The sequence below is a fragment of the Pituophis catenifer genome, unplaced genomic scaffold (assembly GCF_029215685.1).
Source record: "Pituophis catenifer annectens isolate HBS135680 unplaced genomic scaffold, rPitCat1.0.hap2 SCAF_1, whole genome shotgun sequence".
Taxonomy (NCBI): domain Eukaryota; kingdom Metazoa; phylum Chordata; class Lepidosauria; order Squamata; family Colubridae; genus Pituophis; species Pituophis catenifer.
Genome location: NW_027256881.1, coordinates 45676654 through 45696121, shown reverse-complemented (window position 1 = coordinate 45696121; position 19468 = coordinate 45676654). Strand labels below are relative to the sequence as shown.

General features: G+C 36.6%; 1 protein-coding gene across 1 annotated transcript; it reads right to left on the bottom strand.

Annotated features, from left to right (window-relative positions):
- Nucleotides 1-569: 569 nt before the first annotated feature.
- TRAF5 (TNF receptor associated factor 5) lies at nt 570-13225 on the bottom strand. Its single transcript, XM_070932381.1, has 10 exons — nt 13002-13225; nt 11841-11898; nt 11245-11346; nt 8665-8829; nt 6510-6587; nt 6101-6175; nt 5762-5854; nt 3527-3667; nt 2513-2681; nt 570-1297 (listed from the first exon to the last, which is right to left on the bottom strand). The coding sequence occupies exons 1-10, from the start codon at nt 13217-13219 to the stop codon at nt 720-722; spliced, it is 1677 nt and encodes a 558-aa protein (XP_070788482.1). The 5' UTR covers nt 13220-13225; the 3' UTR covers nt 570-719.
- Between the last annotated feature and the right edge of the window lie 6243 nt (nt 13226-19468).

Below are 19468 nucleotides of genomic sequence, written 5' to 3'. Positions count from 1 at the left end.
CTAAAACCAGGCAAAAACAGCTCGTTTTTTGGCCAAAAACGGCCCATTATTGCTTGTTTTTTGCCTCCTTTCACTCCGCCTCACCTCCATAAGCATTCTGCAGGCTAAAACCAGGCAAAAATGGCTCATTTTTTGGCCAAAACCAGGCCATTTTTGCCTGGGTTTTTTTTTTTTTTTTGCACTTTCACCCCCACCCCCACCCCCCACCTCCACAAGCATTCTGCAGGCTAAAATGTTGTTGAGCTTACCTTTTGGTTCCAGCCCGCAGGTCTCCCGAAGGCAAGTTCTGCACTCTGCTGAAGGGTGGGTGAGGTGATGTGGGTGGGGCATCCTCATAGTACTCTGCGGGCCAGATTAATTGCTTCAGCGGACCACATGCAGCCCGCGGGCCGTAGTTTGAGGACACATGATCTATGTGGTCATAAGAGTTAACACTGACTTGCCAAAACATAATCAACCATTTAAAGCTTTCTCAGTTATTAAACTGAAACAGTAATAGAGCATAATAATAATCACAATATCAAAATTTGCTGGATATTCATGATTCACTGAACCATTAACATGTTTTATTAAGACAAAATTTTAAAAGTACAAAAATACAACAGTCTTTCAAAACTGTACAAAAAACAGCTTGGTAGACCACAGAACAGCTTTCACAGGTTTGAAAGAATTCAGAGAGCAATAAAAGTGTTCACTCTAATGTTTTATAATGGGCATTCTCATAATTCCTCAAGATCAGTCAAATCTACCATTACTTTCAGAAAGAGTGTATCATCTTTGATGTAGGTATTTTTTGCATTTTCCAACTTAGAGTGGGCAACAAACCGTGGACACCCAGAAGCCACATTCATTTCTCCTTCTGGCCTTTTGAAGCTGCTGCTGTTAGGATCAGCTTTGAAAGTTTCACATATATGTTTTTTCTTTCCACTTTGGTCCAAAAGCATAAGTGTAACCTTTTGCTTGAAAGGCCATGATAATAATGAATCAAATTCTCCTCTCATCACTACAAAATACAACGAAACATGAGTTCCCCGTCCTGAGCCATCTCCATTTAAATATGCTCTGGCAGACATTCTATATCCACAGTGACTGGTATAAAAAGGTTGACTAAATAAAGAGAGGGTGTGCCCTTCTATAGCTTCTTTCTTCTTAATTTTATAGTCCATAATTTTCCAGATCAATTTTCCATTGTAACTTGCTCCTTCCAAAATTTTGAACCGTTCTTCATTTTTGTTAAGTTGTGTCCCATGCATTCTGAAGACAGCATCTTGTTGGGTAGCCAAGTCTTCTAAAACAACTAGAGGAGTAAGAGAGGTACATTTCAGGATTTGCTTTTTGTGGCTTTACAATTTTTTGTGGCTATACAATTTTCTGTATATATAATATTTGCTTTTTTTGAGACCCAATCTACTTCTCTATTGATTGAAACCAATTTTGTACTTAAAATTGGTAGTAAGTTAGCTTGTAATTTTTAATTACATATGGATATGACTGCTCTGCAACTTAAAATTGGTCCCCCCTGAAAAAGTCGTAGAGTACAATCCCATATTTAGTGAAAAAAATCAGTAAACTCAAATGCAGGATTATCAGATTTTACTAAACCAAAGTTTACTTAATTGTATTTATTGAATAAGCTATATTGTGTTAGCCATCTGGAGTCACAGATAGAAGCAAGATGAGTGGTCATATAAATTGTTTAAATAAACAAAAAAAATGGCCTTATGGGAAATGGTAAACTGTGGGTTGAATCTGCAGTGATTGGATTCAAATAACACACAAATAACGAACAAACCAAAGCAATGTTTTCACTCCAGAGGAAACATGTTGAAAGCAGATGGTCAGTAGGCCACCAACTAGCCATGACAACAGAGTGGTTACAATTAGTGTTTCCACCACACAGAGGAAAGCAAGGAGGAATGATCAACGGGGAAGACATTAGGGGGTCTTTAGTGCAGGAACTGAAAAATGATGTAATTATTACTACCCTGTTGCAAAGGACACCAAGAAAAGAAGTGCTACTCTTAGTCACAAGTTATTTGTTCATGCTATTTATTCTCTCTCTCTCCCCCTACCTCACAAACACACATATCCTACATGGAAATTGAGTGGGGATAGAGTAGGGTGTCTTCTTTTATTAGCTGTCTATCCCAAATCTCTATAGGAGCTCAAGGGGAATATCTAGCAGTTTTTCTCATAACAAACCTATTGATTCGGTTGGACTGATCCCAAACATGTGCATTTAAGTGAATTAGTATATAGTTAACTGATATACAAATTATTGTAAAGAAGATGGCACAACCCATTTTGGCTTTTTTGGCTTTGATTGAAGATGTACAAAAGTGGATCCCTCATCTACAGACAGATCAATATTACACAATCAGACAACAAAAACTGAAGGAATACTTCAAGAACTGGGAATTGTCCTTGACAAAAGCAAAAGTTTGAGAACTGTTATCTGCATGACCATCTTTACTGACTTCTACTTGGGGTTGCCAAGTAAATCCAATAATACCTAGACGTTGATCATATGATTCAAGAAGAGCAACTTTCTGCTTTAGGTTATCAATGGTGTCCAGTAGTGTTCTCAGGTCCAGTTTGCTTTGCTGCTGATTTGTCTTTTGTACCAGCTGTCTTACTTGTGTTTCCAGGAAGGTATTTTTATCAATGTGAATGGCCAAAGTCTTCAGTTGCATTATTGATGGATGATAAGAGGAAGAAAACAATTTTAAAATAAAATGAAAATACAGCAACTAGCATTATTTAATAGCTTTATTAAACCTTCAATGAATCTATTAGGAACAAAATTTCTAACTTTTGGAATCGTTCCAAGTAGTCAACATTTTCCACAAGCTATGTTCAAAATGTTAACTACTTGAAAATAAAAATTCTCTACACCTCAGAAGGAGAGAATGTAATAGAAATCCTACTTGTGTTAGTATTCTGCATAATAAAATTCAAGATAGTGAAAGTGTAGCGTTCCATACCTGAACTCTTAACAAATAGCGTAGTGATCTATGAATGTAATATATATGAGCTGAGTAGGTAGAAGTGTTAAATTCCAACTGCTCTAACTGTTGTGCCCTCTACAATAGCACTGTGACATGATAACAAGACTTCTTTCATACAACTCTTTTTGGAGGCTTAAGAAAATTGAGCCTCCAGCCTTTTCCTTCCTCCTTATTTTTTTGGTTCATTTTTGAAATTGTGACATTCCATAGAGGAATGAGATGCATAATTACTATTTTTTATTTATGACACAAGCTTCAGACTTATATCAAGGACAATCTCATTTAATGACATGACTAGGACATCTGAGCCTGATAAAAAAACCCACAAATTTGAAAAAAGTATATTAATAAAGCATTATTAACATTAAAAACTATTCAATGTTTTCAGAATGTAAATATGTAATAATAACTAAACAAATTTTAAAAAACTCATGCATTTAGCAAAGCTAAAATCTCACAGATTTTCACTGATTTTCTATTGAGATGAGGAAGGTACTAGGAAAGGAGAATTATTTTACCTGAGTGCTTGCCAGCAGGTTTCTGTGTTTGCAAAATAGCTGAGATAATTGTCTGAATTCTCTCTCACAATTTTTAATCATATCTGTCAGTTGCAAGATTTCTCTCTCTTTATATTTAAGGCTCTTATAAAGGTCAGAAATCTGCAAAATGAAAGATTAAAATTGTTAGTGCAAGCAATTAAAAACAGTTTTCTCACATGTATACATACATACACACAAACAAACGGAGCAACACTACAGCCTAAAGCAGGGGTTCTCAAACTTTTTAAACGGGGCCAATTCATGGTCCCTCAGACTGTTGGGGGACTGGACTGGCTGGGTGGGTGGGCATGGCTAGGTGGGCATGTGACTGGGTTGGCATGGCCAATTTAACAGTCCATTAAACAATGCACACAAATTAAACTGGTTTTGCATGTTGCTCTTTTGGTTGACTTTTCTTTTTACTAGTTTTTTCAGTTGTTTAGGATTCTAGTGGTCCACTTCAGGAAACTTAGTTTTGCAGCAATTCTTCTCAGTCCCAAGGAGCTTACAATCAACAAGCCTGTCTCTCTCTCTCTGTCTCTCCCTCCCTCCCTCTCTATCTCTCTCTTTCTCTATCTCTCTTTCCTCTCTCTCTCTGTCTCTTTCTTTCCCCCCCCCTCTCTTTCTATCTCTCTTTCTGTCTATCTATCTGGAGGTAAAAAATGGGATGCATGGACGCCCCCGGAAGCCTCTGCGCCCCGTTTTTGGCCTACAGAGTGCTACTGGGGGTGGGGGAGGCCAACAATGGGGCTGTTTCTGGCCTCCTGGGATATTCCTGCACTCCATTTTTCACCTCCCCCGCCTCCATAAGCATTCTGCAGGCCAAAAATGGATCCATTTTTGGAGAAAAACGGGCTAAAACGGGCACGTTTTTGGCCTCCCGAGATGTCTGCATGCCCAGTTTTTCACCTCCCCCGTCTCCAGAAGCATTCTGCAGGCCAAAAACGGGCTGTTGGATCTGTTGGCTGTATCAAACAACAAACAAGGAATCTTCAACTTAAGAGTGTTTGCTTAGCTAGTATTCAAAGTTACGATGGACCTCAGAAAAGATACTTATCACATCTCATGACTTGCTTTATGACTTTCATGACTTAACAACTGTAATTGCCAGACTCAATTACACTTGTAAGTGGAGGACTACCTGTAATTCACATCTTTCTAGAAAAATTCACCTGGGAGAGTTGTAACATCCCCATGTTCTATTTTTCACTCAAACAGGACATTTCACATTCTTGTATTTATGTGCCCTCCATTCTTACATTTTCCTGAATAGAATTATGAGCATCTTGTCAAACTTAAGCCACACCTTGCAGCTTTCTAAATCGGTAATAGTTTCCTATATTGCTAACTGCCTAGCAATGTTTCTGGAACAAAACGTCTGGAAAAAGGAGTGCATTTGGATCCTGAGTCAGAAGATACTCAGACCGTTCAATTACTACGCAAGGATATAACTTCCCACTTTCATGTACTGCTGACTACTTTAATTTCCAGTCACATCTTGGAAAACTATATTGTCCAAAATATTTAATTAAAAAAAGGTTTTCTAATTGTATGCTACAAGTACAGTAATTTTTAATGAACAGAAAACTGAAAATAGTAAATATAGATCGGAAGAATAAGGGGAATTCAGAAGTAGGAATCCCATGAATGCCCATCTGCCAAATTGTGTAAGTGTCATAATTTCTGCATTGTAAGAGGAATTGAAATGAATATGTATTGTTATGGCACACTTTTAAAAATCATTGCTAAAAATCATTCTGGAAATTGCATCTTTTGACATGTCAGAAGTAACTCAAACCCTGATGGTACTTAAAAAAAAAAATACAAAAAAGTTCATCCACTGGAACACATTAAGACTCTACTTCATTTTGCCAACAGTATCTATGTCCATCCTTTGGCCAAGGGAGAGCCTTGAAAATTCTTTGATGTCAATGTCAGTTTTGTGTTACATGCTTCTGAGGAAACACGATGCAATCAGCCTACAGAAATTCAATAGTTAGGTCTAATTAGTAGCAAAATGGGAAACCGCTAAAATGTCCCAAGTAAGATAAAAAGAGAAAGTTAAATGCTGACGCACTAAAGCTAATTTACACATTGATGATGGTACTCCATGAGATGTGAAGTCATTTTTCAAACCTCATTCTACATCTATTCCCAAAACAGCTTTCATTTTTAAAAACAACTTTTGGGAATTTACAAGAATGTACTCTTTACCTGATCTTCCAGCTTTGAGTTCTTATCTACAATGTGTAGCATATGTTCTCTCAAGAAGTTATCCTCGTGTTCTAAAAGCTTGCTTCTTTTAATCTAAAAAAAAAAAAATAGATGTATAAGTTATATCAAATGTAATAGGTAATCGAGAAAGCACCATGATTAGTACATTTTTCTTCTTCACATGGCTTTAAAATAATTAGGCTATTGGGGATATCTTCACTATTGCTCAAACTTCAAAGAGGACTGAAAAATATTCACTGATTAACTGGTTCCATTTTGTGTTTTGGAAAGTCTGCTTCTACTGTAGTACCAATTATGTCTGTCTTATTTGTGCAATACCTTTTTAGGACAGCCACACATTTTATATGGACAATCAATTTCCATTTCAGGGCATACCAAAACATGATCTTCTGCCTGTAAAAATCACAGATTAAGGTAGGTATTAATGAAATATTTTGGTAGGAGAATGAGGCTTAATAAGCATAAGTTTTACCAACATTCTATAAAAACTTTGGTAAAAATTAGACAACTTCTTAGAAATAAGGAAATTGTCTAATGATCATTTACAATTTCAATAATAATTTTAATGCTACGTGATATGTTTATGGAAATATAGAATTACTTTGCCAAGATTAAATACAGTTCTTTGCATACCAGATAAAAATTAGCAAAAGTAGGCATAGCTTGTTATTAAAATATTGTATTATATTTTAATTTTTTTTTTAATGAACCAAAAATAATACTGTACCTCTTTCATAAGAATCATCTGCATGCAGCCATAGGGACAAATCCAGGGATAATCTGGACAATCTACTTCTTCATGGATCTGAAAATATATTGGAAGATGGTGATGATGATAGTTAACAAGCACAACAAAGAGATTTGTCAGTTAGTGAAAACAGGCGGCATACAAATGATTGTAAATAAATGTTTATTTACCACTGCTCATTTAAAGTCCTAATAGAATCAATTACAGGCACAGTCCACAAGGACAGTCCCTTAGGGAGATTACTGACATTATCGGAAGTAATACAGTTGAATAACTACTTTTTTCAAAATGTTCTGCTCCAGTTCCGGATTTCCAAAGATATTTACACACATCAATGGTCCTTATCAAATTTAATAAGTAGCAAGAATAAACAAGACCGGCAAAGGTTGGCAACCAGCCCAGAAAATAAGATATGATAAATCAAAATACTCTGATAATAAATACGAGTTGTTTCCAGCAAGAAAGTACTAGCTGTGTGCAACTTAAATAGGCTAAGGGAGTGGCCAATTATCCTCAAGCCCTACTCTCGAGTAGACCTCCTCCTCCTGAGTAGCCACTCCTGCCTTTTGGCAACCCTGCATGCTTGAGCATTAAGGAGAGGCTTCTCCACTTCGCTCTCTCCACTTGAAGGAACCTCTGGAGGTTCTGAAGGCCCTGGCTGAGTCTCTGCCTCTGGCACCACATCCTCTTCAGCCTCCTCGCTGTCCAACACGAGTGCTGGCTGCGCAGGCTGCTGGCGCGACACCACACCAGCCTCCTCTTCGTCGGGATCAGCCACAATTCGCGCAGGCCGTTGGCGGGCCACAACACAAAAGTTCTATCTGTGTTTATTGAACTTGCCTAATGGACAATATCAGAATGCGGCAATGTGGAGTCTCTGTTCATGCTCCAGCTAATCAGCTATGTCTTCTACCTAGATATTCCATTTCCTTCCCTCCCAAATATAGTTAGCATATAATGGTGACCGGGTGTGTGCAAATTCCCTCCCACCCTGCTCAAACACCTGCACAACTACAACACACCGCTAGTTTGGTGGTGCATTTTGGCTATATAAAAATAAGCTGTCAAGAGAATTGATATCACAATTAATATATTAAAGATAGACAATTTAAAACTGCTAATCTTTCATCATTATATTACTGTAATGGTCTGTGAGAATAAACTTGGGGAGAGGAGGAGGAAGAGCTGCAATAGTTAGACAAGTCAGTAGTTAAACAAGAGCTATCTCAGCTCACTGAAGGAATGAACGTGTGGGAAGTGACTCAGAAGGGACACTCAATAGTTCTCTGGAAAATAACAGCAAGGAAGGGAAGAAAAGGTTTCAGATTTGCAAAATTGGTATCAGCCTTCAAGATACCTCATAAAAGAAACCAAAACTCTGATTACTTAACACTACCTTTATCATAAGGTTAGACGTTTAAAAGCTCTTCTGATCTTCCAGGCCTTTGCTTTCCAAAGAACTAGGGAGGATCCATTATAGTTACTGGTTTCTCTTGCTTTTATTTTCCTCCATTTTCTGCTGTGCTTAAGCAGAAGAGAATGGTCCTTATTTGAAAATATGTTGAAACAACTAGCAATAAACTAATTGGTTATAAATAGAAAACTGGTATCTGTTTCTAGTTATTTTAGTTTTTTAGAAATTACTTCATAAAAGTTGCAGAGTTTGTATTCCTCTTGTCGATTGGAAAAAAACCAAGCATATGTTACCAATGTTACTCTCCCAGCTTGAAGCTACTGTAAATGACAATGATTTGATACTTAAGAAACAGCAATACAAAAAAATTTCAGGAAATCTCTGAGAAAGTTATGGCAACATGAACTACTCATTGCAGTTCTAATAAGTTCTGATACAGAAATGATAGCATCTCACTTTAGCAGCCAATGAATTTCAACTAGTGTCCAAAATGCTTCTAATTTGCATTTTCAAAATTATGTGTTTTATAGATGATAGCATATTCCAGAGTGCCTTCATTATTTTCAAGACTGTGATAATTCATATGGGAGACTGTAATCTATAAACTTTCTCCAATATAGTATCTTCTGGATGTGTTCGTATATAATACATAGCATTATAAAAATAAAATTATAGTGTAATTTAAAATACACAATTTAAAACATTTTAGCTGAATCTAACCTTTAAATTAATTGATATCACAGGCTGTTTACAGTACTGGCACTGTTCTTTTCTAAAGTTACATTGCTGAATAAGGTGTTCTTTTAAATCCTTCAGAACAATTTTTTCATGACAGCCTTCATTAGTACACTGCACAGTTTCAAACAAACACTGTTGCAGGTGATCCTGTAAATAGAAAAGTAGAATGTGATGTAGATTTTACCCTCATTAGACAGATTGCTATACTACACAGAGAAAGCAGCTATATACTCTAAGTTTCTACTTACAAATTGTGACATAAATCCTTCTCCCTCCAAGCAAACATAAACCTCTTTTTTCTTGTCTCATTATCCTGTGAGTGATAACAGTTGTATTTGCTTGAAATATCAAAGTCAAAGAATAGAAGCTTTTGAAGTTTTGACTAAAATAGCCCCAAAGTAAAACTATAACCACTTCCTAATCCGCAACAAAAGCATTTTGCATAGTTGGACCACTTCTTTTTAATTATTTTTTTGAGGAAGCTGTTCTCAGTATAGAACTGGTGGTACTTAATGCTGTAGACTTCTCCAGTTTATCGGTACCCTCATTAATCACCTTACTTCTTTTATATGCTGAGAAAGCTGTAACTGTTAGCACCAGGTTAAGCAAGCTTACTCCCTTGTGCAGAAAAGGCTTCCATTTATATATACCATATTTTCTACAGATATAAAACACTGTCATAAATTCAAAACAGACAGGAATTGCATGAATTTTGAAAGAACAATTTAGAATATGAACAGAATTAGAATCAGGAAAATAATCAGGCAGAAAATAGAAAATCTAACAACAGCAAAAGCACAAAGGCATAAAAAGGGGTTTTACAAGAATACCACTAATACCATTAGGTCTATCCATAAAAATATTTGAATACATTTAGAATTAAGAAATGAGTTGGGAAAATGATTATGCAGTGATTATGGAGTAAAGCGATTGTCCCTAAACTACACATAAGTCTATACAATTGATGGGACAGCAATAATTATGCCTATACTGTCATATTTAGAAAGAGGCAGAGGAAGATATTCAGTCTTACAAACAATTTGGTCTAAGTGGTATTTATCAACTTCCTTTAAAAAAAAAGCAAAGTATTCAAAAATTCTCAGCGTATTGTCAGTTTTAAAAAAGAATTCAGGATCTTTTAAACTGTTCCACAGAACTCTAGGTTTCTGTGAGAACTTTAAGACATTCAATAAGAGATTAACTACAACAAAAAGTTCACTTGAATGCAGCTGATTTTTTATCACTAGAGTTCCTTCTCTTGATCAGCAATTCTGGATTTTTTTTTTTAATTTAAAAGGTTCTGTATCCTGAAAAAGTTTGAAAACCCCTAGTACTATTCTATGTATTTTAGAGTTTTTTCATCATTTCAAATCTATGCGACTAAGAATAGTAAACATTGTTTTACTTCAACTTTTGCAAAAGAATTTTAAGTTAAATTCTGTTAAGCAAAACCGTATTCTGGCAAAAAAACAAAAAGACGACAATAGAAATGTGTGAAAATTCCTACATATGATCCCTTACAAGGGATTCTTGTAAGAATACAAGGATCCCTTAAGAACCTTTATTAGGACTGGTAACGTTAAAAATGTTCATATGCGACATTAATTTATAGTACATTCCAAGATAGCAACAATTGCTGACAACACCAAATTATTTAAAGGAAGGACAGGTTTCTCCTCGCCACTTTTCTTGATGCTTCTTTTACCTCAGCTTAACTTTTTTTTTTTTCCTAAGCTAGAGAGGGCTTTATTCTAAGCAAAACTTTTGGTTGCAGCCACACATATTTGGGGCGGGGGTCTATGGGAAAAGATGATGCATTTCTTCATGCTAATGTCATGTTTATTTTTTAAATTTGGGGTAGGGAAACTGATGGGCCTCAGGGAAGATGTCCTGGGCAGCTAATTATACCTTCTCTTCCACCTGCAAAGTCAAAGGGGTTTCTGCATCCTGAAACTACTATAGAAGCCATGTGTTCCCAAACCAGATCCCTATTCTGTTTAGCATGTATGTCTTGCTCAAACCAACTGTGGGTAAAAACTAGACGGGACAGTTAAGTAGAGTGCTATTCTTGACCACTATCTCACTGCATTTTATATATGCAGTATGTCACCTAGAGTCAGCGGGGAGCATAGCTGCTCATTTATAGAACAAAACAAAGGCAAAACAAAGGCACACTTAATAAATGGCATTAAGTTCCTGATTATCTCAATGGACAAACATCTAGCTCAATAGAATAGAATGATGTAGCTTAAACTTTCATTTCAGCATTAGCTAGATGGAAAGGGAGGGGTACACAGAGCAGATTTCTGAAAAAAATCTAGTTTTTGCGTATTCTTAAACAATACATTTGGAAGAACCTGTTTAAGTATCAAACTAAACTTCTTTGTGCATCTTGAGAATAAATTTAAAAAATTGCAATGGATAGAGAAAGAACTGCAGTTTTCTGACATTTGTCATTTTCTTCAAAAAGATATTTGATAAAAAGGTGAAGAAAGATTGGTTTTCAGTTTCTAGAAGCATTTATTTTCAACTTGCTTGACATTATAATACAGGAATACAAACCTGGTATCGCCCTAGACATAACTTTGCAGTGCAGGCTGGTGAATTTTTACAAAATACTTGCAAATTGAGTACTTCTCTTTTGCAGCAATTATCTTTGAAAACCTTAAATTTAAAACAAAAAGTATGATTTTGATATACATACAAGCTAAAAAATAGTAATTCATGACATTCCTTTGCCTGTAAGACACAGCCTGGCAACTTTACTAAAATTAATTATTACATTTTATATATTATTTATGTGCATTTTATATAGATGATACTCTCTCTGACAACTAAAATATTATGTGAGGAATGAAAGAAATGGGAAAGACCATTACATTATTAAGATAAGATTTCCCATACCTGGAAATAATGCTAATTATAAGTCTCAATTCAAGCTTTCTATCATGTTTGAAAATACTACTTAGCAAGGATTATTTTCAAATTTTTGTATTTCTTTTTTAATTGGGGTTTACATTTCTTTTACTTTGATTACTTATAATTTCCATTTAGCAGTAAAATAAAAAAACTCAATAAACAGATTGCCCCAAATAGCATGATACTGATTGTATGAATATGACTATAAGAATAAAGTCATATATACAATTTTTTCTTACCTCTTGAAGTTTTATTATTTCATTGTCTATAGGACATGTAGGTACTGTGTTTAAATCTCTATAAAAACAGAAACAAATTTTCTTTGGTTATAGACTTGAAACTTTTGTATTTATATTTTGTATTTATATTTGTATTTATTATTTTTATGTTGTTGGTGCATATAAATAGTAACATTTATAACATTTATTTTGCATTGTTAGTTTGCAATATATATTTCATGAGAATAGCTCTATCTATATCTCCATATATCTATATCCTTACAAAATGAGGTGTTTCTCTAGTTTCAAAATGGTACTATGGGAAGTTCAAAGATACAGATAGCTTTCCACATGATCTGAGTGAAGTAAGATGAATATGAGTATGAGCTGTTTATTCAACAAAAAGAGGAAAGAAATGATGCAGGTGAGGCCAGTATTTCCAGACATGATTCTACACAGCTTTGCCCTCACATGTTCATTAATAACACCCTAATTAGCTAATGTCACTTTGAGATAACAGCTATCACCTACATGTCCATTTCATTCATAAAATATAACCAGAAGCTTCTGGATATTTCAGATAAAGAAAACAGCAATCTTCTAATGAAAAACTAGTGGATCAAAATGAGACTTTTAACAATCAGATTGGAGTTTAAAATAAAAGTTATCAATTTTTTGTAAAGATATGACACCAAGCCACACTTGATTTAATCATTGTAATGCTTTTGTGTTCTTTAAATCACGTATGATTTCAAGTGCTGAAAAAAACAAAACTTCATGGGAAAATACAGCTTTTTAAGATCTTATGTTCAGAATATATAGGCCATTTCTCACTAGGGACTTTACCTTGTGCTTCTCACAGCATTACCCAGCCAAGATATAAAATCTGCCCACATTTTACTTATTTTGGTACAGTGCTAGCTGTAAGTTACTGGGGAAAATTACTACGAATAGTAACCAGATAGCATTGAATATATCTGAAATTCATTTATCTTAGGGGGCACTTACATACATAAGACTGCTGGAATTCTATAGCACCCCAGAAGAGCAAAATTAAATAAGCATCCTTTTATGGGTTACACTTGCACAATCTATAAATTCACAAACTGTATAATTGTTATGAAGGAGACAGTGACAGCATTGATTTGCACAAATATTGTAAGAAAAAGAAGCAATTCATACCTCAAAGAAACAATGCAATGCTGGCAAAATCTATGTCCACATCCTGTCTGGTGTGGATTATGGAGGACTAGGTGACAGCGTGTACATTTGTATCGTTCATCTAAGATTTCCACAAACTGATAGTTGACATCAGGGTCAAATTCTAGAGAAACTGCATTTGAGGAGTTCTGTCGGACGTACAGATTTGGTAACTGGCCTGGAAGATCTTCAGAGGCCATGGACTTTAACTATGAATAAAATCATGAAGAGAAATATAATACTTAAGTAGTAATGTTACTTCTCCTTCTCTTTTTGTCTCAGCACTAAGAAATTTATCCAGATCCTTACCTTAATTTGCTAAGGAAAATAAAATGTTACAAAAGGCAGCAATTTGTCTACAAATCAAAACACTGAGTGTAAACAGCTGCAATGCCAGGCAATAGTAAAATAGAAGACAAAGAATAGGAAGAAAATTACAAAGTATCAAAGTATCAAGATCTGAAAATAGAAGTTCATGGATTATGGCATAAATTAGCAATGGTGGTCCCAGTGGTTTTTGGCCAACTGGATGCCATACCAAAAAGTTTAGAACAACACTGTGTATTGACAAAATTTCCATCTTTCAATTACAAAAGGTCACACACTGCATTATGATATCTTAGGTTCCTGGGAAGAACTTGATGCTTATGAAGGCCAAAACTAGCTAAAGAACTGGCAGCTGTGATTTCACATTGTATGTACATCTTCATTCTCCCTCTCCCCCTCATTATCATCATATTACAACCCACTTTCTGAGAACCCCCAAATATAAGCCCCATACCATAAAAAAAATGTTGTTTCTATTAATTTTCCCTTTATTTTGATAAATTACATCATCCTGAGCAGGGAGGAAGGTTGACAGGAATTATCAGTGCAGCTTAATGATTAGGACGTCGTCATCTTTAGTGATGGCCTAAGGCTGTTTCATCCATAGCAATGCTTTTCAAACTTGGCAACTTTAAAATGTGTGGATTGGCGACTCCTAGCATTCTGCAGCCAGCATGCTGTGCACTCATTTTAAAGATTACTATAGAGTATTTTTTTATGATAAATTGTTGATATTTCCCATCTCTCCTTTGGTATTTTCTTCCACTCCCTTCCCCAGCAATAGTTAAATGTAACTTCTTTAAATTTCCAAGGATGATGCTTCCGACATCTAAGTAGCATCACATGAAATGGACCATCTACAAAAATGTAGGACATAATAAATGCATTTCTCTTCAAAACATGGCAAAACTCATTATTTTCACTGAGAGAATCATGATTGTCCTCTGGAAAATTTAAACACAAACAAAACGATAGTACCCTCAATTATATATAATCTGAATCTGAAAATACTGTGATTTAATGAGGTGACGGTTAAGTTTGGCCATATGACAGAAAACCAACATTAATCTAACACTAAAATTGATAAATAGAGCTGATTAACTGGACACGGGTCTAGATTCTGACCTTATCCAGTTAATCAGCTCCAGTTACTCATTGCTGTCTGGGGAATTCTGGAAGTTCAGTTCCAGACATTTCAAAGTTGCTGGGGTTGAGAAACATGGATGTAGACTTCCACATTCTGGAAGCTGAAAATTATTTACTGTACGCTCATTTTGGTCCCATCGTCAGTGGGAGCAGTTTTTTTAATTACACAAAAATCATCATAATAGATATAACACACACCCAAAAAATAAATCTAAATTCTTCTTTTGACTTCATACAGTATATCAAGAAATCATATGCTCTGAATTAATGTATCATTCCATTTTTTAAATTGTTGCAATTAAAATCTAAAAAGGTTTTCATTCTAAAATTAATATTCATAAAACTGCTTTTTACAGTATGATTCAAATATAAGAGTAACTGTAAGGAGGAAATTAAGTTTAAAAACCACACAGAGCTGTGGTACTTTTAAAAACATAATGCATATTTCCATCAGCTTCCATTTGTCAGAAACTAAATTTAAGTTTGTGAGACAGGAAGCAACTTTTCTAAAGGTTTCCTGCCTCTAACCCATTGTATCTCGTGACGTTTAACATTCCTACAGAATATAAACTGTATTTCTTTTGTTTTTAAACTCTTTTATTAAAATTTTCCATGCGGTTACTAACTGCACCACCATTTATGTAAGGTTCACATCATTTCAATTAAAGCATTTCCCCAGGTTCAGATATTTCCCTATAGTATTCAGATTATTTTGGTTGCAAACCCGTTTCTATGAGATATGGTCAGTGTTTCTCAACCTTGGCAAGTTTAAAATGGGTGGACTTTAACTCCCAGAAGCCAGCCATAGCTGGCTGGGACACTCTGGGAATTGAAGCACACCCATCTTAAACTTGCCAAGGTCGAGAAACATTAAGCTATGCCAAGTGGTATTGTACTACAGATATTTAACAAATGCTTGAAGTTATAACGGCAATGAAAAAAAGGACTGGTCCACACACTTATGATCATTGCAGCAACTGCACAGTCATGTGTTCAAGATTCGGGCACTTGACAACTAGCATGTATTTGTGATGGTTAGAAGTGTCCTGGGGTCATATGATTGCCATCTGCAACCTTCCCAGTCAGCTTCTGAGAAGACAATATGGGAAGCTGGATATTCTTAAAAATTTCCTGATTCATTTAAGTGATTACATCATGACAGAAAAGATTGTAAAATTAGGCATAACTCACGTAACCATCTTGTTAGTAATGGAAATTCTAGTTCCAAATGTGGTCCTAAGTCAAGAAGCCATGGTGGCATAGTGATTAGAATACAGTACTGCAGGCTAACTCTTCCCACTGCCAAGAGTTCGATCCTGACCGACTCAAGATTGACTCAGCCTTCCATCCTTCTGAGATCGATAAAATGAGGACCCAGATTGTTGGGGACAATAGGCCGACTCTGTAAACTGCTCAGAGAGGTCTGTAAAGCATTATAAAATGGTGTATAAGTCTTATAAGTATAAGTTATTGCTAAAGACCACCTGTAATCAAAAGATAGATGTGTGTGTGTGTGTGTGTGTGTGTGTGTAATAAAAGGCAGAATAACTGGAAAACTGTTCTGCACTCAGCTACCCAATACTTTTGCCTGACCTCTATTAAGTAAATTACTCCGCTCAATTCTTTCACATCAGTCAGAATGACAAACTACACTCACTTGTAGTCAGAGGTGGAGGAGCGGATCCTCTTTTCGCAGGGCCAGCCTGTGATAAGGGGGGTGACTCAGACATACACTCAACTTCTTACAAAAATCATACTGGTAGCTCTCTTCAGTTGATCAAGAGGAAAACGTGTCTGCTCTGGATTTTAAGGCAGAAAAGCAAAGGGGGTGGGGAGGAATTCAAAGGCCCTGGAGATAAAGAGAAGCGGGTGCCAAGGCAACCCTGTGGGAAGCTATCATCTCCTCCATGCAAAACCTCTTTGCAGAACCATTGGGGAAGGGGAGCCTGGCCTTCTTCACCCAGCTCCAGGCAGCGTAGTTTTACCAGAGCTTAGCCAGCCTGAAGACAATGCAGAGTGGGTGCTGCCACTGTGAGGCGGGTGGGCTGGTGAGACTTATATGGTATGTATATGTGGAGAAAGACGCCCTGCTCACCACTGCTTCCTATGAGTGGCCTCCATTGAAATCATAAATGCAGGCGACGAATGGGGAGCAGGCGATGTGAGGCAGTGGGATAGGTGGAGGCGGCAGTGGTGGCCAGGTAATCTGGGGGGCGGGGTATGGGAACCGAAGAAAGCCCCTCCAGCGGTGGATGCGGTTGATGCAGAGTGTTGGCAGAGGTCTTTTGCCATCACTCCCCCCTGGCTCAGAAACGGCATAGGGAGATTGGTAAAGGGACCGAGGCTCCTCTACTCATCCTCCTGGCAGTCCAGCTCAGGAGAGAAGTCAAAGGGAAGAGGCAGGGGTAGGTCGCCAAGAGGGGACTGGTCTGGCTGTGGGGACGCTGAGGTATGTAGGTCCGGGGCACGTGGGGCAGCTCCACCACCACCTGCCTTTCCTCACCTTGTGGCAGTGGCACTGGTGCCGCACGGCCTCCTGCCCCATTGCAGCCTTGAGCAACCAGACAGTCGGATGGAGTGGGCGGGGTCTAAACCAAGGGTTATTTTTGGGGTAGGGCTTATATTAAACGCACACATAAAAACCATGATAGGGCTTATTTTCAGGATAGGTCTTATTTTTGGGGAAACACGATATACTGATGTGGCATATCACTATTTAGTTCACTATGTATGTTAACACTGGCTATGCCTCAATTTAAAACAGCTTTTAAGATAAAGTGCATTTTATGAAGCATTTTACTTAGTTTTATTCAGTTGTTAATATATTCAAGTATATGCAGCTACAATCCTAAATATTAATAACAATTAATATTCTTTATTAGGTTTTATAAGTCTGTGATTATTTTCATATTGCAGAAACAAATATAACTCCAGTAATTCAAAACTCCCTGAAATAGATCTAAAACATTTTGCATTTTTATTATTTTGAAAGTGTAAAAAAAAAGACTTTCTCAGTTCTTGAAAAAAGCACCTAATTATAGTAAGGTGGCATTTACTAAAACTTTCAAAGCAGTTTAAATCATAAGCATTAGTTATATAATATGTCATGATGTTTTTTAATATATGTAATCTCAGTTTTTGTAACTGAATTTTTATTTCTTTTTGTAGAATATAAATTCTTAGTAAAAAGCATCATTGGATTACACTTCTTTGCTAACAGCATTAAACTTAATTTCCAATTGTGTACATATTTATTAAGAAGCCAATCTGAAAGTATTCAAAGAATAATTAAACTGTACTCAGAATTATAAAATGCTTTATGCTAACAGTTGATAGTAGTAAAAATATAAATAAATACGTAAATAAGTAAGTAAGTAAATAAATAAAGTACTATAAAGATAGGACTACCACATTGTATGGAGCATGTCTATCAACTTGAATAGTAGATGAAAAGATGAAAGTTGGAATGTATTTTGTCCAAATTACACATATTGCTGAGAATGTGAATGTGAAAATAGTTGTTTTCATACCTTTCATTCCAAAAGTGGAACATAATTTTCATTTCATACCAGAAGACAGTATGAAGCAATACAGTTTATCAAAGCAGGAAAAGGCGTGAAGAGAAAAGGAGATTCCACCTGTATGACTCAAAGGGGATGAGTGCACCCAAAAAATGTCAATGTCTGCTATAAACACGTTTATCTCTCAGAAAATATTAATCTGAATTAAGGCTTTTGTTGACTTGATAAGGTAGAAAGATAACATATTATACTCAATTACCAAGCTCTTTTGCATGATCATATACGCACATAGGCAGTTGCAATGCATGGGGAAATTTTTATGAACTGCGGGCAATCTTCGTCCAAATAAGAGATCCATTTACCGGTAATTGTTTACATATGAGAGTAGTTTGTATATAAATGAGAGAATAGCTGTTGCACACAGATGTTTTGCAGCAATTCTTCTCAGCCCCAAGGAGCTTGAAAATTCTGTCTCTCTTTCTTTGTCTCTCTCTCCCCCTCTCCCTCTCTCTGTCTCTCTCTCTCTCCCTTTCTCTCTCTCTCTCTCTCTCTATCTTCTGGAGGCAGGGGAGGTGAAAAACGGGCTGCTTTCGCCCATTTTCTTGCCTCCTTTCACCCCCCCACCTCCAGATGTATTCTGCAGGCCAAAACCAGGCAAAAACAGCTTGTTTTGTGGCCAAAAATGGCCCATCTTCACCCATTTTTTTTGCTTCCTTTCACCCACCCCTTCTGCGGGCCCTCCCCTGCCCACCCGTGCCCTTTGGCCTTACCTTTGCAACAGCAACGTGTGGTGAGCGTTGAACCATTGAAATGAGCAGAAGTGGGAAGTGCGGCTGGACAGTGAAAGATAACAGGGCCCCCTCAGCCAATAAAAGGCAGCTATGCAGGAAGTGGCTGGGAGGAGAGAGGCGAGGGGTGGGACGAGGGGTGGGGCTTAACCCCACCACTCCGCGAGCCGGATAATTTGGGTCGGTGGGCTGCATCCGCCCCGCGGGCCGTATTTGAGGATGCATGCTGTAGATGCTTGTTGCTTCCTCACAACTACACAATTGATAGGGGGGAAACTTATACAACTAGATGTTGTATACAACTGCCTTTCTTCACTTAGCAAACAAACAGAATAAAACCTATCTCTATAGAGGACACAGACAGCGATGGCATGGGGACCTCAGCATTTAATTGCATAAAAAACTTTTTAACAAAATAAAATTATGAAAACATTTCCCCTCTGGGTAATCAAGATTTCTAGACATACAAATCACGATCTAGGGTGAAAAGAGACAGGGGAGGTTACCTGAATTGGAATTAAATTGAAATAAAACACACACATGTTTAGAAGTAAGTTATCCTAGTCAATTTCATACCCAGTAGAGCATTTGATGAAAAATGATTTTTCCAGCTTGGGCATAGTGGCAAAAATAGCACTAGCACTAGCACTAGCAATAAGACTTATAT